Genomic DNA, 25,371 nt, shown 5'->3' with positions numbered 1-25,371 from the left:
GACGATACATTTCTAGAGTTTGCTTGTGTGTCTCTTTTCACCTGCTGTGTTCCCACACACACACACACACACACACACACACACACACAGTTATGTAAAACACACACGCTCAGAGGTTTCTGTCAGTTATTCATACGACAACATCATGATTGGGAGGGAGGTTTTTCTGGGACTCTTGCTCTTATGTGTGACTGCAGGTAAGAAAGATTTTTTTATTTAGCTTTTTATATAAGATCTTTTCATTGTATTTGAGCTTGATGTTGAAACAATTAATTGAATTTGAGATGCAATAAAATGAAACTCCCCCTTTTCTTATTCCCCAACTTTCATTTGGAATATGTTACATTGTCTGACAATATTGTTTCAAAGTATATTTGACATTGATCAACTATGAACAGAAAAAACAATTGATGTCAAAGTAAAAACATCTACAGAGTGAAATTGAGAGAAATATAAAATACAAAAAATTCATTTGAAAGCTTTTTATATGCATTTTACGGTATTTACACTCCCGTTAAGTGTTATCACAGATGTAGAATCATGTGTAAGCCAATGTCATAGTAATATACTTATATAATTGTATTGATTCAGTATTAGGTGGTTGGCTTATGCACTTGAATGCCGCCATTTATGGTTTTAGAAGTTATCTGCTTTGTTTACAGGTTCTGAGGAGAACTTTGGACACTTGAGGAAGGTGGGGGTGCATTTTGGCCTCTGTGTGTGTGTGTGTGTGTGTGTGTAGTTGTGTGTGAGAAAGCGACTTATATGAAAAGTAAACAAATATAAACTATTTCCCTCCATCCATTTTAAACATGTGTGAGCTTTATTCCAAGTTAAATATTGAGATATTAAGTCACATTAGATCCTGTGTGTGTGTGTGTGTGTGTGTGCGTGTGTGTGTGTGTGTGTCCCTGGCAGCCGTCCTGTCCGGACACGCGCGAGATCTTGGCGTGCCCTCTGAACCTCGCCCCCGTGTGCGGCACCGATGGCATCACCTACGCCAACGAGTGCACCCTGTGCGTGCAGAGACAGTGAGTACGCACAGAGAGTCGCCCTCTGGCGGTGGATTCATATATAACACCTGCAGTCACAATGCCGAACGCTGATTGGCTGACAGCAGCAACAGGTGTCTCTTTCCATCTGTTTAAATTGAACGAGCTAGTGGTCATTGCGGCAGAATAATGAAAACCAAAATTATGAAAAGCACGCACACATTCAAGATGATTTTGCTTGTAGGCTTTCCAGAGTGACAGAAATATAGCAAAAGCAATCTTGCATTTTTTGCTATTCAATATACAAAGACTCTTTTTAGAAAGCGCTCTCCATCTTTTTCACTCGGTCTCGGTCTTTCTAAAACCTATTACACTCAATTTCCTGTAATGTTAAATCCCCGCTAATGTCTTTTTTTTGCCACATTATTCCCACAGTTATTCACCTAATATTCCACTCAGGCACAATGAGCTTATGTGGTGCAAGATCACACTTATATATATAAGTTGTGATTTCCAAAAAATGAATTCTCAGGTGTCACTTATCTTGTCATTTTCCTCCCTACAGAACAACCAGGGTGGACATTTTGATTGCCAAAGAGGAGGGGTGCTGACCGGGAGATGATGTCATCGCTGAAATCACCACTCAGGATCTATGTATCAACCCATCATGGAACTGTGAAAATGCAATTTCTAAATGTGTGTCTCTGAATTGCAATGAGTAATAAATGTCAACAAGCAATGATTAACCTTCAGTTATTTTAATTTTTTTAGTACATTTGAGCAGTATCATCCATATCTCTTAAAAGTCAACAATGAAAAGGAAGAAGCTCTATTTTTTTCTTTTCTATTTGAGCATAAATGGATTCAGGTAACATACTCTGCAGGCAATTCCTTGCAAAGTGAACGCAGGAGGTGAATGACCCACGGGTTATCGCTTTGGGAGAGAGCAATGTTTACCCTCCTTATACTGAATAACTCAGTGGTGTTCAGGTGTGTGTGTGTGTGTGTGTGTGTGTGTGTGTGTGCGCATGCAAACAAACAGTGAGAGTAAAAGCAGATACATCGGCGAGAGAAAGCACAGGGCAACACACTGGGACAGAGGACATTAAAAAAAGAGAAACTAAAGGTTGTATCTTGAGGTGAAAGGTCAAACGTGTGAGTCACATGATTGTAACCAGGAAGCGGTGGCGTGATCCAGGGTGTCCACAGTCTTGCTTCCTCTCTACAGCAGAGCAGGACCAAAGCTTCCAGTGGAACCAACTTATCGAAGATGATGAGAAACCCGGGGGATCATGTGTGAGTACACACTTCAGATACTGCTCTGGACTTTGTTACTAGCAGCTCTCAGTCCTTGTGGTAAAGTCACACAGACTTCGGGATTAAATAACCTGATGGTGGCTGGTTTTGAATCAAGAAAGAGCAACAACAAACTTGAACCTGAGCTTTGTTGACATTAAATTATGAAGATAGGAATAGAATAGAGTTTTGTTTTTTAGCTTATTCATGTTCCATCCTGCTTTGTGTCCCTACAGTGGAGCTTCTCTGGGCATATGATGTGTTTAAAATAACGTGTTTACGCCGTGGCTCCGCAGGGTTGCGGAGGTTCAGGACTGTCAAAGCGAAATCTCTATGCAGCTCTTCCTTCATCTTTCACTCGTCCCAGCAGTAAGTTCACGTATTTCACCCGGAGGATGAACATTCCATGACTTCCTCTGTTTACGATCACGGACAGACAATTTCTCTCAACAAGAAAAAGAACAAAATGGGTCTTGTAAGAGGGTGTACAGAATATACAAATACACCAACAAGTGGAACACTTCACAGCCAGTGCGTGTACCAAGTGTACAAGTGGTACAGCAGCTTGATTTCAACGACTTTTGATAAGACCAAAGTCAGATGACTCCACAGTTCAGTTCTCCCTTGAGCATATTTCCACTCTCACACGGTTGCAGCAATGCAAACAAAGGCTTTTTTGCATTGAGTTTTCTTGTTTTCCAGGTGTTGATCGTGGGAGTGCTCTCCTTCCTCCAGAAGAGAGACCACAGCCTGCCCATCGACCGCAGGTTGCCTTTCCTGGGGGGGCGTTTTGGAATCGTTGTGTAAGTCGCCAGCAGCAGCAAAAACAACAACAACAACAACCTTGAATGTCAGGAGATAAAGTATCTTTGTCTGTGTCCCAGGCCTTTGGATAGTATTGGCAGCCTCAGTAATCGCTGGTCCTACGGGTTTGCATTTGGCGCCGTGTCCTCCAGCGTCCTGCTGCTCTTCTCTGAGAGTTACATCATCTTTCCCGTCCCGTCGTGGGCCCGAGGTGCTCCGACAGGCTCCGCATTCACACCGATCACCTTGCAGACCCAGTGAAATAAGCACGTCGACCGATGTTTTTTCTCTCACCATTCTCCTCAGCTATAGTGTATCTGATTGGAGCGCTGGAGGTGGGCCTGGTCTTTTTCCCTTTCTTTGCCTGTCTGTCCACGCCCTTCAGAAGGACGGGGGCCGTCCTGGGGATACTCTACTCTCTGTCCTGGTAACTGTCTGAAAATATTCATCAGTTCAGCAAAGGAGGGTCTTCCCCCGAGTGTGACCTTGTACCACATTGTAAAAGCATTTCAACACCCCGATGGGTTATGTAGGTCAGGCTCCATTGGGTTGGTAAAGGATACATCACATGTTTCGATGCATGTTTTTTCAGGATCATGGTGACAGTCTGGGATACATTCACCTGTCCTGATGGGAAGGTGGGTGAGTATTTAAACTACCACAAGGGGTAGTATCAATGTGCCAACAAGCCTCATCTCACACCGTTATTCCTTTGAATGAATAACTTTGTTTCTGTGGTTTTAAAGATTCTTGGTAAATACCAGAAGTTGATCATCCAGTGGCCCTGCATCCTCTCCCTCATCTTCCTATTGGGAAGATTTATCTATATTCTGGTGAAAGCTGCTCGGATACATCTGCAGGGGGTACAGGAGGTCAGCATGTATGAACTCGTTCAAAACGGTTCTTGCTGAGATTTTTGTGTTGCATTTATTACTCAATCATCTGTTCATTTTATGGTGCATATTTCAACAGAATCGGATTTTTCAAAACAATAAACTGCGTGTGACTGTTAACTCATTGAATCTGCGGCTAGGATCCTGCGGAGCTGATAGAGCCACATCAGGTGCAGCACGTCAAGAGACTGCTGAGGAAAACGCCGGCTCACAGGTAGAACAAGCACTCATGCACACGCACAAGGTGTCTCATCACTCCTGCTTTTTGGAGAGGGATCCACCATATCCGAAGGTTTGAACCTAAAAGTAGAACACTTACATGATATTTTGTACTACATGTCAGTCACCCGACTATGTCTCATTTATTTCATGTTTCATACATATGCAGAAACTTCTCGAATCGCATTGATATCAAGATCATTCAACACACACTAACCGTCTCCGCTGTAATAAATGAGCACTTTCAAGTACCAGAATTCAACATACAGTAATGAACCTGTTTTGAATATATTGCAGTAAACGCCGCAGCTGGCTCCGGAGCCAACTGTATGAGTGGGACCCTTACTTCAAGTTCCCCAACAGGATCATCGGCACGGTCGTTATCTCGCTCATAGGCCTGTACACGGTAAAGCAAGACGCGATGCACAAAACCCCTGCCCTTTGCAACTGCAGAAGGTCTGAAGTAGTATTTTTGTCATTTCTCTAGATGACACTGGCAGACTACAGTCTCAGTAATGTGACTTTTGACCGAATAGACCGGTGGAAGAATACGCTAAAGCAGCTGGTGACGTCCTGTAACGAGACCGAAGCTCTGGGAGCCGTGATACCACAGCTGGAAGAATTTATCGACGTGGCTAGAAGTGAGAAGTGAATTCAGGGCGATTCTGGTGATTTCCAATGAGAAATAGACAGACAATAATCTGCTCAAGTTGTTGTTGTCTATTATTCCAGAGTCTTGGCTGTCTACCACCATCTTCGCTAGTCTCAACTCTGTAGCCTACTGCTTCCATGTCCTGGCTTGTTACAGGTAAGATACCTGATTTACACAAAATGCAATAATGGAAAATTAAACGGGATTTTTCAACCAGTTACTGCCAAAAAACTTCAAAATGACTACTGTCTAATACCGTCACCATAGAAAACACTTGAAGAGGCTGTGGAAAGGGCAGAAGGGGTTTCTCCCTGAGAAATTTCACAACCCTCGCTCTGCAGTCAGCGTAGTGAGTAAGACGCACACACACACACACACACACACACACACACACACACACACACACACACACAGCAGATGGCAGGCGACTCCAGGGCAAATCGGATTTTAGCTCGGCACAGAATGCTTGAAACCAGCATTCATGTGGAGGACGTTGTCCTTTAACCATTTCCAGGCCCCGATGTGCAAGTTACTGCGGTTGTTCTCCTTATTTTTTATATCTCAATGTGTGGGCATGCCTTTGGGGGTTTCAAACATGAAGAGCATGAGTGAACGTTTGCATCTCATATTTTGCATCGCATTTAATGAATTCGTTTTGGCTTTGAAATTCACAGGCTTCCATCGCAAGATACTCTGGTTGGCAGATAGCGTTTACGTTGTGGGGTAAGCTATACGTACACTGAGCAAATATACATCATCGCGGGCCTACCTTATGGGACCGAACCCACAACGGATCTCTGTGAGCCTGTGGAAGGGAACATTGAACTTGATGAATAATAAATGGTGGCAATAAATGGTTCTGAGTCTGATCGAAGCTGTAACTTCCTTTTAAGTCAACTAGCTCTTCTGTATTTTTCTCTTCAGGCTACCTGATAGTCCACTTTGTTCACTTCCTGTTTGCTCTGGTGTTTGTCTACGTGCTGGTTCTTCCTGTAGTGCACGGAAAAGCACTCAGCATGCTAAGCAGTCTGGGCATCATAGCGTAAGGCCCCTTTCCCTGTGGTTGGGCGTACATGATGGCATAAGAATGGACGTTTTGATTGACACATTTTGTCATGAAGCCTTTTTTCCCTGTGTCTCCTTAGTCTTACCATTTGTTTGGTCATTGGGCTGGTGATTCTCCAAATCGCTCTGGTTCAGATCTTCTTCCTTCAGGACAAAATGTCCCCTACTGATAAACAGAAGCCTCTGGCCCTCAACAACAGGTGGGTTATTTCCTTATGGATATTTCCAAAAGGGTCACTTAAGCTCAGGAGCTCCATTCGGCAGCAAACACTGACTGTTAAAAGAAGTAATGCTGCGATAGTTTTGGTTTATAAGCCGCGGTCTGTTTGAGGACACAATGTGATAGTGATTCCCTTCTCTCTAACTTACTCAAATAGTGTGAAGCGAAACAAAGCTTTAAAAGGTTTTAACATTGGTGAATGGACTCAGGGGCACCAAAGTGTTAGAGGCCGACAGAAGGTCATGGAACCATGGATGTGTGGAACAAAATCCTGTTAATATAACAACTGATATAATTCTAAGGGATATGAAATCACAGTTTCTCTTCCTCTTCTGCAGGAAGGCGTTCCACTGCTTCAACTACTTCTTCTTTTTCTACAACGTGGTGATGGGGGTCAGCAACTGCATATTGAGGTTGCTGTGCAGCATTGTGGTGGGAACGTGGCTGGTGTCCCGCATAGACCGGAGCATTATGCAAAGAGGATATGAAAGCATGGACGCTGGTAAAAATGCACTTAAAGCGAGACGAGTGTCTGACAGAAGTGAAATGTTGGCTAAGCCGTTCAAGAAGAAGGCTACGCTATTATCATTTGACGGTGTGGGTCTTTGACATTAGAATATAAGACTTTCAATCATCATTAAAGATAAGCACTTGATAAACTACCCCCTACACCTCTGTTCGAACATCATCTTCCAAAAGATGTTGTACATACTGTAAAGTTACAGCTATATCTCTGTTATGTGTGTGGCTCTAACAGTACTTTGTGCATGTCCCAGGCTATAGCACTTGGATTGGGATGATCTTTGCCGACCACTATCATAGCAATCCAGTTATGGTGTGCTTCAGCCAGCTGCTGGTCTCCAACTCACTGGAGAAACACACTCCATCTGTATACTCCACATTCAGCAACGTGCCATCTGGTGGGTAGTGTCAGAATGTGTGTATTTGTAACTCTTACATGAAAAAGCATCGACTGAATAACGAATGCTTTTACCCATTTGTTGACTAAGATTTACAAGCTAGTATCTTCTTTAAATTAGCGATTAAAATGCTCTATTTTTCTTTCATACAGTTTACTTTGAGCCTTGACAGATTTGTGTTTTATCAAAGTATAATTAATTATCCAGACTATTATTATTATGATTATGACTACTATTTTTTAATTTGGTAATGATTACTTTTATACTTTTGGACAGAATCCCCAGTGAACAGCCGAGCAAGACGGCGTTGGATGTTGTTCTACACCTTAATGAGGAACCCGACCCTGATCCTGCTGAGGAAGCACCACCTCTCTTCATCTTCCACCTTACATACGTCATCATCACCGTCTCGTCATCCGGACCCCGCGGTGCAGGCTCGAGTCATGGCCTTCAAAGCACCGCAGATACTCATCGCGCCAGCGAAAGACTCTTAAACAAACATGTCCTGGGATTGTAATGTTAAATGTATGTTAGATGTAACCTTTTGAAGCTTCTTGTTAATTAACTGAATTGCAGCGTGAGCCTGGCTGCCATGTCACGGTAGCAGTGTTTGGTGGCACTTCGTGGTGCTGATGCGAATGAGAGCTCGGCGCACATTAAAAACAAGGTTGGGGAAACTTCCGCTGTGTACCTGGACCTTTTAAACATGCAATTGCAAACAAATGCCTTTATTTTGAATTAAAAAAAATGGTACAACAGAAATTCCCGTGCTCTACTCACTAAAAGTAGACGTGATTTTTATCCATGTTTTAATATTAGCTAACGCTAAGGTTAAGCTAGCTAATAGGTCACCTTGATTAGCGAACGGCAATACTACAATTGTTTTCTGCGTAACCGACTCGTAGACCAGCTATAAATTGCGCATTAAATGCATTTCAACTTTAATTTATATAACGCTAGTTAGTTAAATAAAAAACGACGCTAATTCCGGACTAAAAGGAGAACTGACCGGCGGTGACGTTTTGACCTTGTGGGCGTGAACATGTGCCCGTGCATGACCACGCGTGATTGCAGCACACCACGTCAGTCCGGTTAATGTTTTTCACGCTTAAAGGTAAGTCGACATAAACGCCGTTGTCCGTCTCTAAAGTTGAGCGAACGTAAATTGCACACTGTCGACATGTGTGGCTGCTTTGTTGGGAGGCACATCTAGAACCGCTTAAAGAACCTGAATGCTAAGCTAGCTTTAGCTGTTGTAGCCCGAGGCCGACATTGTCGTCCGCGGGCCCTTCAGCAGCCGAGCGGGCCGCAGTTCCCGTTTGATTTTAAGAGTCGGGGAATGGCGCCCCGTCGGTTCACACCTCCCGAACCTTTGTGACAATTCGCCGTGTCGCCGTGTGGTTGTTGACTCTTGTCTCGTGAAACTCAAAAGTGCGCCGAAATGTTGCTCGCAATCTAACGTTAGCCTTAAAGAGTAAAACGTAGCTAAGCTAACGCTCTCGCCGTGTCTTGTTCCGTTAACTCTGCAAGACGCTTGAATAATAGTGCACGTGTATGCTTATACATACATACCTATGCTAATTAATCAAATATTCTGGACAGTGACAGAAGAATGTGTGTTCACGACCACTCTGACTACTGTTGTACAAAAAGGGAATACTTCATCTGTACAAAGTTAACGTTGGATAATTATCCAAAGTAAAACCCTATAAGTTTAAAAGGACCATTTTTCAAGTATCTGCATCGTTTTTTTTTTTGTCTTTCTCTGAATGTGATTCTCCAGAAGACATCCGTAGGCTTTACAGACTAAAACGTTCACTGCACAGTACACGCCAGCTGTAAAACGTTTGGATTCACCATTGTTGAGCATGGCGAAGAACACACTAAAAGCTCTGATTTACTCTTTTAGTGTACATATGTTAGACGTTTAGTTTAGAGAGTCTTTAATTCGTATATTAAAAAATGTAAATGTGTAGTCACACAAGTCTTTGTCTGGAATCATTGGGGAAAGTATATTTATTACAGTTCAAATATTGACAAATGTTTTTGGACATGTACGTATAGGACTTTCATTTTGAAGAAATCTCTAAATTTGTACACTAAAATTATTTCATTTTTTTTATATACAGGAGTAGTCTGAGAGATCCTTAAGACAACTACATTGTTCTTGGTCTGGAACTATTGAGAAATTTGCTTTTATTGGAGTTCAAATGGAGAAATTGTGTTTTTGAACTTGCAAATATGGGGCTTTTACTTTGGAGAAAAATATATTTTATTTTTTGTACAATAGTAGTCAGAGAGGTCCTATAAATAAATGTATCATAGTTCGGAATGGGCTATTTAAATAGCCTTTATTCCGTTTACGTGTTTAATACCGTAAAATGTCACCATATACATGCACTAAAGTGCAATTCAAGTGTCTGCCGAGTGGACTGCAGTCGCTAACTTCAGGATCAACTGTGTAATTGCAAGTTGAGACGATACGACATTGGACACCAAGACAAATGAACAGTGTAGAAAGAAACCTTTTCTATTGCAAATTAAATGTACAACAAAATGCAAGTAAAGCACATTGGCAAACAGATGAGCATACTCTGCTCGGAGAGTGTATGTAAAATGTGTTCCAGTGTATTAAGTATGAAGGGACGTGCCGGGGAGTGACCGGCAGGAAGTTGGGACCGTGGGGGACCCGGGCTCTGTTGAAGAGCCCATTGGTCCTGATGGACCTCAGCCTCTTGCCAGATGAAAGGGACACAAACAGTTCGATAAGATAAGAGGAGTCTGCTACAATCTTTATTGCTCGCTTTAGGGTCCTTGAAGCAAAACGGTCCTGGAGGGACTGCATAGGAGGAGGAGGTGTTAGGAAGGGTCGTCAAGAGGTGCCTGATTGTCTGGGTGAGGGGGGCTGGTTGTTTGAGCTGTGGGTCAGGACTGTCCCTTTTGTCTTTCAAATCTACAAAGGTACAAACTTGGCTCGCCTGCCAGGGGAAGGTCGTTCAGACCTCTCCAGACAGAAGCAGATTCACTTGGTCAGCGCTGCTGTTGCAGTTTCTCCGAGAACAGTAACTTTTCTAACACCACTAAATATACCAGGATGGCGGACAGCGAATCCATCAAGAAGATGTTACGGTCTGTTCTACAGTCCAGTAAGGCTGGTGTGTCCATCGGCACTCTCCAGTCAGAGTACCGGTCGCTGTGCGGAGAGGGCATCCCGCTGAGGGCGCTGGGCCACTCAAAGCTGGAGGACTACCTCAGCAGCATCCCCTCTGTGGTCCGCTTGGAGAACCGCATGGGTGAGGTGAGTGTTGTTACCTTTTTCAATTTAATCTAGAAGTCCATTTTAACCAGTTTGTTCATTTGCAGCACTACTCCCATCAGGTGGGATCAGTTTCTAACCATAATATGGATCTGCTCTGTAGATAAAATGCTTTGCCGCGGTGTGCCAAGAGACGGCTCACATTGCCGAGCTGGTGGCCAAGCAGAAGAGCTCCAAGAAATCTGGTCGCTCCCAAGTTGTTAACTGCAGGATGAGATACAAACCTTCAAACCCATACATGCTTAATGGTAAATAGGATTGCAAAAGGTAGAAACTTTCCATGGGAATTTGAGCCGGTCAGCAGATCAGATTAGATTTATTGTTTCTTTCCTTCTTTCGTTTGAGTGGGGGATGAAGCCGTGACAGCCAGAAGTTGGGCCAGTTATTATAAATAAAAGTAATTACTGCAAATTATTTCATTCATGGATTCAGGGAAAAACAAAACCATTTGCATGCATCTCTGCCTATGACGAGGTAAACACAGTTAAATTACCCCATGGCAAGTTTCCTATTTTGAATATTCCTGGAATGTCTCATGATAAGAGACCCTTGGCGCTTGTTTCAAACATGGAATCACTGGGATAAACATTAACCTCTGACCTTTTATTTGTCATCACCTCTTTCTTTCACCCTGTATGACATATTTTCTACCATTTTAGTGAGGCCAAAGTCCTCTCTCCGCCAACCAACAGCCTTTGGGGACTTCAACTCGCAAGCAAACCGCCCTTGGTCTCATGGAGGCAACAGAGGCTTCAGTGCTTCAGCAGACTACAGGTACTAAATAGCATCAGGCAATGATGAGCAGTAGTTGCACTTTCAACATTCACAGACAATCTATTGAAATATTTGCTCGGTCACCACATGGCAGCAGTATCATTCACCAGTTTGAACCCATGTGGGGTTTGCTTTCGGTAATTGACATTGTGTTACTTGTGCTTGTCAGAATGTCATTTTATTCTAAAGACACACCTCTTCAGACTATACCTTGACTAAAAAACACTCACAAATTGTAGCACTTAAATTATACTTATAATGGCTCTTATCTATAACAAGTTCTTAATCTGCTTATTTGATGAAATTGCACTTTCTTGTTGGCAGTTTGTATCTCTATGGTTGAAATGCACTTAATTGTCGCTTTGGATAAAAGCGTCATTGCTAAATGTAATGTAATAATGTAATGTATTCATTCCTCAGTCTGTGCGTCATGTTAGGCACATTACGAAAACCACTAATCCAGAGTTTTGGTGTTTTTGCTCCAACAGGCAGTTGGACCAGAGGTTAAGCTTTGCCACCCCTGTCGAGCACAGACAACCGGCTCCTCAAACAGCTGTAAACCAGCGTTTGATGCCTGACAGGTGAACACACTCATGCAGTTACTCTCCGCTCTGTTAAATCTTAAGGCCTGCTTCCTGGTGTAGTATTAATTTGTGCAAGTAGAGAAGTATAGAAGCTAGCGTTCCCACTCCATGAATACTAAAAATATAAGTTGTAGAGCAGGGCTATTCAATTACAAATTCAGTTGGGCCAGATTTTTAAATCGAGAAAGGTTAGTTGGGCCAGTCATTTCAGCGGCGAATCAGCTCGTAATGACAAATTTTAAAACCAACACAAACAAATTTATTAAAAAACATTTAGTAATTGTTTCTCTTTTGACTTTGGTGAGTTTGCACAGCAAAAGGTTCATAAAAAACAAAAGAGCTAACTGAACAGAATCTGAGGTAGCTCCTACTTTTTCCACTTACAAAAGAAAAGAAACTGACCTAGGCACCTCTTGCCTAGGCCTACCTAGGCTACATATCTGACCTATCTTAGTGCATAAAACAAAAAAGTGCACAGTAAGCAATTAAAAATAACATTAACTTTCCTTTTGAAATAAAATAAACATCTTGCTCATATTTGACCCATGCAGGAACATCTCAAAGTGCATAAAAATAAAAAGTGCACAGTTTTCACAACTTTAACTAACTACACAAGCTGCACACTGAGGGAACATATTTTACACATCCCACATTATATTGATGTAGTTAGGCTACATTTACCCTGCTGACTTAGTGGGAGAAGTGACATTTTTTGTTTTGAACGAGAGCAGTGACTTTAGGCTCGTAAGTTGTCAATGCAATCCGGAGGCATTGATGGAGAGTACGGTCAGTCAGGGAGCAACGAGAGTTGCTTTTTATTGAGTTCATGTGTGAAAAACTTGACTCACATGTGTATGTTGATCCAAACATACTGAGGATGACGATCGCTACTTTCTTAATGTTAGGGAACTGATGTACGTTGACATCTGTCCAAAACATTGCGGGCCCGTTAGTGCAAAGCTCCTGTGCCATGGTCACAGATGACTGCATGTCAACAAGTTCGAGTGTGAATTTCCCCTCGTCAATGGAAGGAACCACTTCCTTTGCCCGGGCGGATAAGTCCCCTTCTATTGCAACAGTGAACGGGTCTCTGGCAAAAACGGCCACCTCTGTGGGCAGAACAAGTCCATCCAATCGACCAGCAAAGTTCTTTTTCAGGCTCGCAATGAAATCTGTCATCACATCCGTGATTTCTGCGGGGGATGAGATGTATTTGCGGAGTGTCGGAAAATGGAGCATTCGGCCTGTGCTCAAATCAGTTGCGAAAAGGTCCAGTTTAACTTGGAATGCGCGCATCTGTCCCACAAGGTCAATGACAGTTTTATCTCTGCCTTGTAGTCCCAAATTGAGATCATTCAGGTGTATGAATATGTCGCTCAGAAAGCAGGCATCAGCCATGAAGTTGTCGTCCAGTATGCGACTCAAGTGCGTTTCTGCCTTTTTTTGCTTGCTGCTGCGGAGGAAAGTTATGATCTCCTCTCTGAGACCACAGAAACGCTCCAGTGCTTTGCCTTTGGACAGCCACCTCACGTCATTATGCAAAAGCAGGTCTTGGTGCTCAGCAGACATTTCTGACAGCAGCATGCGGAATAAGCGGTGTTGGAGGCTTGATGTGGAGCGAATAAAATTAATTGTAGCCATCACGCTGTCCATTGTCGTTTTGAGCGCCCCGCTTAGTTTTGCGCACAACACCGCCTGATGCACAATGCAGTGTAAGGACATCAGCTGAGGTGCTACAGCGGACCAACGTGCTGCCAAACCATTCACTTTCCCTGTCATGGATGGAGCCCCATCTGTCACAAGCATGCACACACGCTTCATATCCAGACCATTGTCTTTAAAAAAAGCAGAAATTTCCCCAAAGACTATATCGCCAGTTGTGTGTCCTTCTAACGGCAGTAGGGTGAGCAGTTCCTCTCGGAAGCATTTCCCGTCAAAAAAACGGACATATATGCACAACTGAGCAGTATCAGTTTTGTCTGTGGACTCATCGACTGCTATAGACATAGTGTCAGCTTTCCTCAGGTCTCCTAACATCGTTTCATACACATCTGCAGCAAGAATTTCAACTCTCCGACTGTTGGAAGTATCTGACAGGGGTATGTTTTTTATAGCAGATGCCACGCTCGTTTTCATTTTATCGTCATTTATCACCTCATCCACGATGGCCAGCATACAGTCCTTCACGGTTTCAGAGTCTGTGAATGGCCTTTTCTTTTTTGCCAATATCCAGGAAACACGAAGGGATGCTGCGGTAGCTCTCTCTTGGGCTGTAAATGACCGTACCATAGTAACACTGCTCCGGTTGTAAGATGCAATCAAACTCTGCACTTTTGCAGCCCTCTCTTGAGATCCCTCGGGAAAATTGGTGCGGAAAGTCTGGTGTTTTTCAGCGTGGTGCCGCCGCAGATTGTAATCTTTAAGTACTGCAACGCACTCATTACAAATTAAACACATCGGTTTGGCATTTGGATGTGGCGGTAAAATAAACAAGTATTTGTCAGTCCAGGCAGGGTTAAACTGACGGTTTTCATTGTCAATTTTACGTTTCAGTGTTGAGAAAGACATATTGATAGTAATGTATGCTCCTGCCGGCACAGCACGCTCTGCATTGTTTACATTTTGTTAGTTTTGGCGGGACGCAGAATTACCAATCCCACTATGGCCACCACAAGACCCGCCCTACGAAGCAGTCAAGGGATAGGACCTGTACACGGACACCTGGCCAATCGTAGTGTGTGAATGCTATTGAAGGGCGGGTCTTGGCGTGGCCATAGTGGGGGAAAAATATCGCTGGCGGGACCCTATTTTCCCTTTTATACTGTCTATTGCGGAACTACGGGCTGGGCCACTCTGAGGTTGCCTTCGGGCCGGATGTGGCCCGCGGGCCGCCAAATGAATAGCCCTGTTGTAGAGTATTATTTCATCAAGAACTGCATCAGGGTGTTTATATTGAATTTCAGCTTGTTCCTGTGTAAAGAAAAATATGCTCAATAGACTGCTGTGTTGTCAACAGGAAAGAGAAGAACTCTGTGAACTGTCAGAAACCCAAAGGTAATGTTCACTACATTTCAGTGATTCCCTTTTAATAAAACTAGCGTTACGAGCTGATTTGGGGTATAATGTACTTGTTTAATAGGCATGCTTTCAGAATTGTGATGTTTGTTAGCTACAAGGTGGATTGTAGTAAACTCTTAAGTCTGTTAATACTGGGGGCTGGGCCATACAGTCCTGATCCAAATTATTTTCAAGAATCATACAGCTACATTCCAAGACTATCTTTATTTTTATCGTTAAAAAACATTTAGTTTTAGGGAGCCAAATTTAGATCAAATCTTGGAGCGATTGCTCCTGGACACCTTTCAAGATAGGGGCTTCTGATCCGGGGGACCAGAGGGTCAAGCTGCTGCAATGATGCAACAGGTTCAAGATGCCTTCTTTTTTTGTATTTGTATCTGTTGTGGGTCAGAGCAGCAGCAAGTAGCTTCCTAATGGGGTCCCCACTACCCGCTACCCACTAAACATGGGACTAACATGCATGTGGGAGTGGGCCAGCTAAATAAACGTTTCACAGAGAAGCTGAAGTGAAATTACATGCTCTGAATTTGTCTCTGTTCGACTGTATAGCCAACATGCTGATGCAGTTGGGGGGGTTTATAACTGGCAGACCAGTCATAATTAATAAATTTAATAAATTATCAGAAATGCAACCCCCCTCCCTTCCACCCACTGTCAGACGGCCAGCGTCAATATGATTATGCTAATGAGACTTGACGTTTAAATGTAATGCACTTTGTTTACTGATACCAGACCTTAACTTTGTTACTTTTTTTGTAGAAAATTTCAAAGAGATGCCTCCTGAACAAGACTCTGGACTCGACCAATCCCAGGTACAAAAATCTTAATTTTTCTGTGATTACTGTGTCTCATTTAACACAAAATGACCCGGCTGTTTAGAGTTGCCGTCCATTCTGTGTTCTAATTACATCCCTGATAAAATGAATGTGCAAATGTTTGAGTGTTTTTAAAATACAACCAGGATGCTTCTCACATTTCATTTTGCATGATTTTTATGTAACACAGCACACCTGCCACAACCTAATCGTGGACGTCACAACACTCTTTTTCCATCAGCTCTTTGAATGAGTTTATTCAATATCCATTTTTCTAAATTTCATGTTTCATTGTATTTATTCAATTTGAAAATCCCAAAAGCACAGGGACATACTTTTAGTGATTGATCATGTGACATCTCTCCAAGCAGTCGTCACTGTATGACGTGGAGCTGGTGCAGAGCAGAATAACTCAGCTCCTGAAGAAGTACCACAGTGGATTGTGGATGTCAAAACTACCGGGAGTGTACAGTGAAATGTTCAATCACAAGCTTCACCCTCAGGCGCTGGTTGATCTGGAAAAGTGGACCCACATCACTATGGTGAGTCACGAGATCACTGTAGCCCCGAGTCAGTTGGATGTTTGAAGCCTTGTCCTAGAGTCTTATGTTTGAAGCCTTGACACATCCAGGATTTGGGGAGTAATTATCAAACGTTGATTTTGGTTTTCAATAGAAATACTTTTTTTCCATTAGGTTCCATTAGAATTACTATTATTGTTTTCCCAATATTTGCACCAAACCGTAACAGGAAATGCTGTTGAAATCTCTCCTCCTGCTCATCGTGTTTTCATAGGTGGAGAAACCTCCCTGCACCAATCGAGTTGACCGCCTGATCTACCCCCCCGCGCCTCCCAAGCTGAATGCTGTTCCTACCAGAAACACCCCCAACGTGCCACTAACATTACCCACTGATTCAAAAACCCACACCCCGGTTGCTCCTTCACGGCCCGCTACACCTGACCAACCCTACGCCCCGTGCCCTCATTCTCCGGTCTCCAAACCAAGAGGATCTCGCCAAAACCCCTTGGCTCACCCGACTTTCCTTTTTCCTCCGCAACCGGTCGCTGCCCCTCCCTGCAAACCATTCAATTCAGTCACGTTGCGCAGCCCCGCCCGCAACCCAGCTCTGGCTTCGCAGCGCCCCACCCGTGTTAATCCTGCAGTCAACTCCAACGGGGAATGTAAACCCAATCAGAACCTGCACGTGAATAACCACAACAGAAACGGTGTGACCGTAGCATCCAACTGGACTTCCCCGGCCAGCGCTACTGCGTTCGCGTCTCCCCTCCACCCTGTCCCTGGAGTTTTACCTCTTATGAAGGGCACTTTCTCCCCTACCTCTGATTCTGTCCCATGTCCTTCCTCGAAGTCTTCTTCTTCTTCTTCTTCTTTTGCTGTGTCTGCTGAGATGCGGCAGAGAATAAAGGAGCTTCTGTCCAAGTACAGTCAGGGTCTGTGGGCCCACGCTTTTCCCAAACTCTTTATGGACACGTACAAGACGCCCTTCCCTGAATATATCCTGGACAACTTGTCTGTCTTGCGGGATATATTCACTGTGGAGTACCCCATGCCGCATGACAAGAGGAAGGTAAGAGCTTGAGAGTGTAGTCCGGGATTAACACAAAGTTGCTTTATGAAATGAAGCCAATGGCAGAAGTGGCCAAATACTGTAGTTGACTAGATAAATATCCACTCGATACCAATGGTCAAATGGAGACAAACTCTACTGAGGCCCACGTTAAAAGGACCAACTTTTGGCCAAAGGTTTGTTCTCTATGGCTCATAATACCTGTTCAGAATGAGATTATTTGAAGGATCGGCTAGCTGTCTGCTCTGCTGTGTCACCCAGCGTGCCTATGGGTGATGTGGAGTTTTAACCCAAAGTAAACTTAAATCACTTGGGACAAGTGAGTCGTGTTAAATTGGACATTTTTCAGTTGATGTGTTTTATGTCTCAAATTGGGATTTATTGCAACAATAGCAATTTTCTCTTAAATGTTGTGTATTTCCTCTTGCTAGGCCATATTATATAACTCCAGAACAGCTGACATTGAAGCCACACCAGGTCATGAAAGCCAGTCGTGCAAAAGCTGCCCCCTTCCCTCGGGTCTGGAGGTCCTGGGTCCCGTGGTGCCTCCTGGTCTGGTTCTTCCCTCGGAGCAGTACCCCTCTGTTCTGGTCACTAATGTCAAAGGAAGCAATGAGGTTACTATAAGGTGAGATACGCGTCAGTCTATCGGTTATCAATCGAATTGTTCCACAGCCCAAAAATTGCGTGTTTTGAAAAAAAAGAAGTCAAACAACAGAAGAGCAGTTCACATGCCAATAAAAAAAGAGTGATTAAAGCATTGAAAGGATTTTCTTTTCAAAATGAAGATAAACTATTACGAAACATTTGTAATATGTGATGTGGGAGCACTAGAAACTGTAGCAAGCACTTCATATTTAATACAAATGCAAAATACATACTACAGTATGGAAATAGTGTGTCAACATATTAAGCCACACCATCAGGCTTATTTTCAGGAGCAGATTAAAATTGTTCTGTCAAACAGCTTGTACGGTACGATAACAGAACTACAACATACGAGCAGCCACTCGTGCACAGTTAGAGAAAATCTGTCTCTTATCAGGTATGTAGGTGCGAATTACTCAGTCGCCCTGGACGCCATGGAGGAAGCCATGCAGTCCTTCTACAGCCAAAGCTCCACCCACCAGCCTCTTCCTGAACCTGTTGTTGGTCAACTAGTAGCAGTCCGAGGGGAGGATGGAGATGAGCTGGCAAGAGCTCAGGTCATTGGTGTCATTCCGCCTAACCAGTTTAAGGTATGTCATCGGTTCACGTAGCTTGTGATGTGTTGGTGAGACAGGCCGCAGCTACAGGGAGTGGGTGCTTGTGTGGTAAAGCAGCTTTTGTCTGTTTGCTAGGTGTACTATGTGGACTATGGCTTCTCTATGGAAACCAGTGGGACTAATCTGCTGCAGCTGCACCCGAACTTCCTCTCTCTGCCCTTCCAGGCGATTAGTGTTGGACTCGCAGGTACATGGAGGACAGTGTTTCCCCAACCATTATAACAAGGGGGCGTCTTGTTCTTGGTGGCCAATGGCCATGCTTCCCACCATTCCCCTCTTTTTTATTTCTCTCCCAGGCCTGGAGGCGTTCAGCTCCGATTCAAAGGTGCTCTCTCCTTTGCACAAGTTAGAAGCCAAGATTCTGCTGATGGAGAAATTAGAGCCCTGTCGAGAGAATGAGACGCCTGTTGTAGTGCTGTACGACACATCGCAGGACGATGACGTCAACATCAACTCCATTTGCCTGAAGGCTCTCCAGGACGTGACCATGAGCAACCCTCTGACTGTAAGGATAGTGGCGCAAACTACAAATGTAGTCTGTGGCCAAGGAGACCTCTAACAGTAGCAGTTTTAACACTAATTAACAAACGTTCATTATTAGATGGCAGGTTTGTAATATTTGCCCTCGACCAGTGAGCAGTGCTGTTGAGGTGTTGAACCCACTTTTTAGTCTATTGTGGTTGGAACTGAAGAATGTATACGGGTCTCGGTTGGCTCATTCTGTTGGCTTTAAACCCAGCAGCTGGTCAGCCTTGATTGTGAGGGCCTCCCTGTGATCAACCCGCCCTGTGTAATCTAACCATAATCTCTCCGGTTCCTGTAGGTAAATGCCGAGTATGATGGTGTGCGCGTCACAGATGTGTGTGCAGATGGTCTCATCTACTGCCAGCTGCCCTCCATAGGAACCGCGAGACTCAGCAAGTTGCTGGAAAAAACGGAGAGCTTCTTCATTTCCCAGGTTCTCCATTTGCCCTCGCACTTCATCCCGTTGTAGAGCACTTTGTGTTGTGCTTGGCCTGCATACAAAATGTCAGCAGTGCAGTTCCCAGGTGTCCGTTCAGTAGGGCTGCTTCACGTAGAGAGACCCTGCTTCCTCTCAAGTTTGAAATAGCACTGTTTGAATGGCCACCGTGAGTACGGCACCTTTCTGAGTGCTTTATAAGAACAGGCCTGTGACATGGGGTCTATTCTGTTTTCTTTGTAGAAGTGCCTTGCTCGTGCTGACAGAGGCAGGCAAACAAGGTTTTGAGATAATTTACATGCAATGTTATAATGGGGAGCAATTACTTTGTCCAAATATTTTGCAGCGAGAGTAAACCCTCTCTGAATCACAAACGCAATACTGCTGCAAAACATTTCTAAAACTTTTCTAGCACGTTGCACTTGATACCACAAGCTACCCGGCTGATTCCTAGGGCAAATACGCCAGATCTATTCTTTTATTGGCTTCTGACGTGATTTGACGCACGCTATCCATGTTCGATCGCTCTGTTATGACAACACTTCCGGCGGACGCTTCTTCGTTGGTGTTCAGCGGTTTCTATTTCCGGTCGGCGCCGGCGGACTGAGAATCGAAACAAGGGATCGAATTTTAAACTTTTGAACGATACCGGGTAAATCGCAAAGCTGGTCCCCATTCCAATCGATCCTCGATACCAAAGCCTAGTTTTAGCTCACACATTGGCATATTTATTAATTATGTATGTATTGACTTGAGCTATTTCGCAACTACAAAAGACCTCTCCGCGAGGTAGAAGGTCTTTTGATATTGTGTGTTTTGTCGTTCTTCCCGGCAGATGACTTCTGAGTTGCTGGTGTCCAGACCTTTCAGTGGCAAGATCTGTCTGTCCTGCTACAAAGGAATGTGGTTCAGAGTGGAGGTGAGGACCGAATCACGCCAATTTATTCATTGAAAACATTTTAAGGTTTTTGGACAATGAGAAAAGTGTATTTTATCATCGACTTGATGTTTCATTTCATCATCTCTCACTCACAAGTTGTTGCTCTTGGTTTCAGATCACCAACATCTATGGAAACAGAGTGATTGAGATCCTTTTCATGGACTTGGGTGTCGCAGCAACTGTAGAGGTCACTGATCTCCGAGAGATCCCCCCTCTTCTCCTCAAACACTTCATCAGCATCCCACCGCAGGTCAGGTGTGCGTGCGTTTGTATGTGTGCGTTTGTGCATTCATCCGAAACCAATGGCTGTAGAGGCCACCCTTTTTATGCAAATTGTGCAAAAGTCTCCCCTAACCTATAGCAGGGGTTTTCCACTAAAATGTGAATGGGTCCAGTTAGAGAACATTTCTAGAAGCAAAGGTCTGTGTTATCACGCGGGACGCTTTGACTCTAATGCAATTGGTCGGTGCTTTAAGCCGCTACAGTAAAGACGATCAAAGCTGCGTAGTGAAATAGTGCGCTGTCACGTTTAAATCACAACCGTCTTCTTTTAGCTTTTGGTCCGGATGGGACGGCTTCTGGGTCCGGTCCGCCAGTTAGTGACCTCTGACCTATAGACTCAGTAGTTCACTTTTTTTCAGAGGAATAAAAAAAAAGGAAGCTTTGTTAGCTTGGCATTGGGGAAACTAATTTAAAATTGAGACTAAAGAAGCGGAGGACTGTTGATGAATTCAAGCGGATGTCGAGCTCAACATATCATTCATCTGCTTGCAAATAAACAAACGTTGTTTTAAAGTTTTAATTTTGTGTGTTTGTGTATCTCTTCAGGCTATCAAATGTCGCCTGGCTGACGTCACAGTTCCAGAGGGAGACTGGAGCCCGGAGGCCGTTCTGTGGGTGAAGGCGGCTGTGATGGACCCAAAGGACTGTAAAATGAAGGTAACAGAGTCAAAATGTTGCTGCCAGATTACTTTGTTCATAATGAAGTCTCTGCTGTTTTGAGCACAACAACAGTGTGGAGTTGGCAGGAGTGGTGTTAATATTTCAACTATAAACACATCAATCAAACTTAAAAGTACACTCTTGTTGGAGAAAAGCACAAAACAATAAGTCACCCATTACCTTTTATGTATGTTAGATCTTGAAATTGGAGGAGCACAAAGAGGGCCGACTGGTCTACATGTACCTCTTCGTTGGTACCGACAGTCAGGAGCTGGACAAGAGCATCAACCACCAGCTGGCCCATGCAGAGTGGTGGCAGACACTCGCATCCCACAACAACAATAACAACGTCATCAGCAGCAGCGGAGACAAGGGTAATGGTGCTAAAGAAACAAAATAAAACACAAGATCCTCTCGAGGTGCCGGAGGGTTTCCTACACATGTCTGGTCAAACTGTGGCTTTTTTGTATCTTAGTTTTATGTACAGATTTTCTTTTTCTTTCAACTGACAAGGTCTCAGTGCTCTAGTAGAGAAGTTGACTCTGAGCGGCCTGGAGCCGAGCCCCATCACCAAATCGCCAAGCGCGGCTCTTCAAGATGCAGAGGTCTTATCTACTGCTGTAGATGTGACTACCAAGACACTTCCACTGCCTCCCCCTCTGGAGCTGCCCCAGGTGTGTGGGCATCCCAAAGTCTCCGTAGGGGCTCACTTGGCTTGTGAGGGGAGTAGATGTAAAGTATACATGTTGGAGCTTTTCCTCAGGCTACAAACAACCACACAGAATTTTATCACTTGTCAATAGTTTGCGTGAAGATTTCTTTGGCTTGTGGATCAAATCCACCTACAGATATAAATAGAAACTAATATTTTATTGTTTATATATATTATTTATTGTTTTTTCTTTCAGCCTGGTCAGAATATGGATGTGTTCGTGCCAGTGGCATGCCACCCTGGTTACTTTGTGCTGCAGCCTTGGCAGGACCTGCATAAACTGGTGGTGTTGATGGGGGAGATGATGCTCTATTATAACCAGACGATGAACACCAACTCGGCCCCAAGCATCCTGAAAGAACAAATATACGCGGCCAAAATTGACAAGAAGTAGGTGATTCATGAGTGTGCGCCTGATACAAAGCTCGGATGTGTCCTTTTTTATAAGGACATGGTAAATTAAACGCATTTTTATTAGGTTATTTGGTCAGGACGTCACAATAGCATTAGAATTGTAACACTTATTCATTGCCCAAGGACCAGAGTGACTGTGTTTACTTTAATTAACTACACCTGTCCACAGAAAGCTTTGAAGAATTCACACTTACGGTCCATTTGAAAGCAGTCTTGTGTTATTTGAGGATGAATTCAAATTGACAAAACGATTTGTAAATGACTGCATTATCTAGATTACTGCCCTTTACTACCTGTGTCTCATAGATTATGGGATGTCTGCTGTCCATTGAGTGAAGCGGGAGAAGATGTAAGATGTGGTTAACGGCGTCACTGATTTGTGCCTCTACCTAGTTGGCATCGAGTGCAGGTGAAGGGGATTCTGACCAACGGGTTGGTTTCTGTGTTTGCATTGGACCACGGCAAACATGAGCTGGTCCGCAGTACCCTCCTCAGGCCCTTGATCGAGGAATTCAGACAGCTGCCCTTCCAGGCCATCACTGCACAACTTGCAGGTGAGTTGGATCCTAATTCACTCGTTCAGCAGCATCCTTTTTACCACATGTTTACATACATGGAGGCAATTTATGTTGTATTCAAGTTACCCAGCAGGTAATGTAAATCATCGTACAGCGATGGAAAAGTCATGGAAAAAAATAAAATCCCAAAAGTCTTGGAAAAGTCAGGGAAATTGTTATATTTTCATGTTGTGCATTCAAGATACACTTCAAATAATTCATATGGTTTTAAAGAGAGACGCTCAAAATAAAATCAGGACGCTCTCATTCTCCCAGCAGTCCCGTGGTTGTGTGAACGCACCCTAAGGGAAAAGTTTGGTGCACCTGCTGCCTTCATGACGTTGATGCATCTAGACACATAAGGAGCGTAAATCCAACATGAATGCTTTCAATATGTTACAATGAGCATAAATTAAATCACTAATATTCCCCAAATTCCAACAAAGTAATACATACATTTCGGGTCTTACAGAGACTCTGTAGTATACTGTTAACAGTTCATAGATTGTCTATAATTTGTTTTAAAAGTATTGGTATCAGGAAACGCCAAACGATACTCGTCCATAGTGAATCATTGTAAACATAAAAATCAGGCTTTTTTAGGGCCTAATTGAATGTAGGGGAAACACTGTGTATACATTTTGGAATTCTCATTGTTTCAAATATTTTCTCACTTTTTTTATGTACAGAGATTTCACAAACCTTTTGGTCATGGAATCCGTTTGTGTATGAACCTTGTGTCTGGACCTCCCCAATATTTAATTTAGCTAGCTTACTCGACACAAGGCAGAATAATCTTCATTTGACATAAAGATACAGCATAAGCAAATACAATAGATTCCCTTTTTTTTGCCAAGAAAAGGTTTTTATTTCCCATTTCTTGAATTTTACATCCCCAAGCTGCAACTAACAATTATTCCATTATCAGCCTTGTGGTTGGTTGATTCCCACCTTGATGACACCATGCAGAGCGGCCGGGGGTTATAATTGTGAATAATCGCTCCGTTTGTCGTGCAGGTGTGACACAGAAGCAGTGGTCAGAGGAGGCCGCCATGTTATTCAGGAACCACGTGGAGGATAAAGCGTTGGTGGCCCAGGTGGACAGCGTGGCAGAGGTTAAAAGCCAGCTGTGGCAATGCAGGTTGACCGTTTACCTGGTGGACACCACGCTGGACAAGGACTTCTGGATTCACAGCATGATGACCGACGTCTGCAGTGAGCTGTCTTCGGCCGCTTAGGATGCCTTCTGGTGCATGTTGGTAAAAGAACCAGCAGTTTAACAGCAAGTTTATTTTTTTGTTTTTATTTTCTAAAAAATTGGGATGCTGACAAGTGAACTTTGGAAGTCAAACGTCATTTAGTCTGGTTCATGTAAACATTTTGCCGAGGGTTATATCAACCCGAGGGAGATGTTTTGTTCTGAATTTGCAGATGCTTACATGAGGCGTAGGGGCTCCAGTAAGTACAGTTGTACTCAAAATGAATGAGAATAGAAGGACAATACCCTACGCCCTTAAAAAATATATATATTTTATATACATACATTTCTATTCAGTCTTTATTGTGAAACAAACCAGTGCAGTCAAGTTTTCAGTTAATTCAGTCAAGTTTTCAGTTAAGTCGTGTGTTGCATGCTTTAGGTTTTTCTTAAATATATTTCTCCATGTAATTTATTTTTGTTCGTTCATGTTTTGCATCTTATGCACGCAATGGTGTCTCATTTTGCAGTTAATTCTTTGTTTGTATATAGGTTTTTACAGTAACTCAATTTAAATAGCTTAATTGCATGAATCTATGTTAATATATAAATTTGTTTAAACATCACTGATGGGAATCTTGTTACTTGGCTTGAAAAGAATAAAGACAGTACTATTTCTAGTGTTTCAATACAACATGTTGTTCACATGGTTTTGTTCAATAAAAACAAGCCAAAGGAGGATGTACTTTGAATGAAAGCTTTAAACCGTGTGCTGTTGTAAAGTTGAAAGTGTGTCTCTCATCAGTAATGACTGTTTGCCATGACTAGCACAGGGAACTTTTAACTTAATTTGACAGGATGAGAACCCGAATTACAGCACTAAGTGTCACTTGTTTCCTGCCCCGAGAGCTGACTAAATGCCAAATCTAACTGTGATCACGATCTATTGTACTGTAGGCCTCATGCTAATCTATTGCTAAGCTAAATATGTATATGTAACTGAACCTTTGGACTTTCCTGGAGTCACAGCTCCTAACTAGACGGATACAAGAGACCAATATGATTCAATTCAAAAGTGGACTTATGAAGGACTTGCAAATCTATTGGTGAGTATTTGAGTAAAACCCCTTTTTTTTTATCAAACTGCTAATATCTAATGTGCTC

At 43.3% G+C, this 25,371-nt stretch overlaps 3 protein-coding genes across 3 annotated transcripts; all 3 read left to right on the top strand.

Annotated features, from left to right (window-relative positions):
* Nucleotides 1–57: 57 nt before the first annotated feature.
* spink4 (serine peptidase inhibitor, Kazal type 4) lies at nt 58–1,717 on the top strand. The gene is made up of 4 exons (XM_037472798.2): nt 58–197; nt 663–694; nt 919–1,031; nt 1,558–1,717. The coding sequence occupies exons 1-4, from the start codon at nt 146–148 to the stop codon at nt 1,601–1,603; spliced, it is 243 nt and encodes an 80-aa protein (XP_037328695.2). The 5' UTR covers nt 58–145; the 3' UTR covers nt 1,604–1,717.
* A 128-nt stretch (nt 1,718–1,845) lies between these two features.
* On the top strand, nt 1,846–7,802 carry stra6l (STRA6-like). Its single transcript, XM_037472797.2, has 18 exons — nt 1,846–2,288; nt 2,585–2,657; nt 2,991–3,091; nt 3,173–3,303; nt 3,399–3,519; nt 3,685–3,730; nt 3,839–3,964; nt 4,126–4,199; nt 4,502–4,610; nt 4,692–4,845; nt 4,937–5,012; nt 5,124–5,205; nt 5,531–5,579; nt 5,781–5,898; nt 6,002–6,121; nt 6,480–6,643; nt 6,918–7,061; nt 7,338–7,802. Exons 1-18 carry the CDS (start codon nt 2,263–2,265, stop codon nt 7,553–7,555), a joined length of 1,932 nt encoding a protein of 643 aa, XP_037328694.2. The 5' UTR covers nt 1,846–2,262; the 3' UTR covers nt 7,556–7,802.
* Nucleotides 7,803–7,953: 151 nt separating this feature from the next.
* On the top strand, nt 7,954–25,257 carry tdrd7a (tudor domain containing 7 a). Its single transcript, XM_037472796.2, has 22 exons — nt 7,954–8,175; nt 10,155–10,359; nt 10,481–10,625; nt 11,037–11,151; nt 11,640–11,732; nt 14,752–14,789; nt 15,573–15,625; nt 16,000–16,170; nt 16,424–17,218; nt 17,650–17,846; nt 18,264–18,456; nt 18,559–18,670; nt 18,780–18,988; nt 19,307–19,441; nt 20,280–20,363; nt 20,500–20,634; nt 21,213–21,323; nt 21,523–21,700; nt 21,840–22,000; nt 22,235–22,428; nt 22,846–23,006; nt 24,027–25,257. Exons 2-22 carry the CDS (start codon nt 10,156–10,158, stop codon nt 24,245–24,247), a joined length of 3,705 nt encoding a protein of 1,234 aa, XP_037328693.2. The 5' UTR covers nt 7,954–8,175; nt 10,155; the 3' UTR covers nt 24,248–25,257.
* The last annotated feature ends 114 nt before the right edge of the window (nt 25,258–25,371 follow it).

Source organism: Pungitius pungitius, chromosome 9, assembly GCF_949316345.1.
Source record: "Pungitius pungitius chromosome 9, fPunPun2.1, whole genome shotgun sequence".
Lineage (NCBI taxonomy): Eukaryota > Metazoa > Chordata > Actinopteri > Perciformes > Gasterosteidae > Pungitius > Pungitius pungitius.
Note: the sequence above shows the minus strand (reverse complement) of the source record. Positions and strands in the feature narration are given on the sequence as shown.

Excerpts from the sequence above, each read along its gene's own strand:
- spink4 (XM_037472798.2), top strand. The coding sequence starts at position 146 with ATGATTGGGAGGGAGGTTTTTCTGGGACTCTTGCTCTTATGTGTGACT. Across the intron at positions 198-662 it reads GCTCTTATGTGTGACTGCAG|GTTCTGAGGAGAACTTTGGA; the intron begins GTAAGAAAGATT and ends CTTTGTTTACAG. Across the intron at positions 1,032-1,557 it reads ACCCTGTGCGTGCAGAGACA|AACAACCAGGGTGGACATTT; the intron begins GTGAGTACGCAC and ends TCCTCCCTACAG.
- stra6l (XM_037472797.2), top strand. The coding sequence starts at position 2,263 with ATGATGAGAAACCCGGGGGATCATGT. Across the intron at positions 3,520-3,684 it reads ATACTCTACTCTCTGTCCTG|GATCATGGTGACAGTCTGGG; the intron begins GTAACTGTCTGA and ends ATGTTTTTTCAG. Across the intron at positions 5,013-5,123 it reads CATGTCCTGGCTTGTTACAG|AAAACACTTGAAGAGGCTGT; the intron begins GTAAGATACCTG and ends CCGTCACCATAG.
- tdrd7a (XM_037472796.2), top strand. The coding sequence starts at position 10,156 with ATGGCGGACAGCGAATCCATCAAGAAGATGTTACGGTCTGTTCTACAG. Across the intron at positions 11,152-11,639 it reads AGTGCTTCAGCAGACTACAG|GCAGTTGGACCAGAGGTTAA; the intron begins GTACTAAATAGC and ends TTGCTCCAACAG. Across the intron at positions 18,989-19,306 it reads CCATGAGCAACCCTCTGACT|GTAAATGCCGAGTATGATGG; the intron begins GTAAGGATAGTG and ends CGGTTCCTGTAG.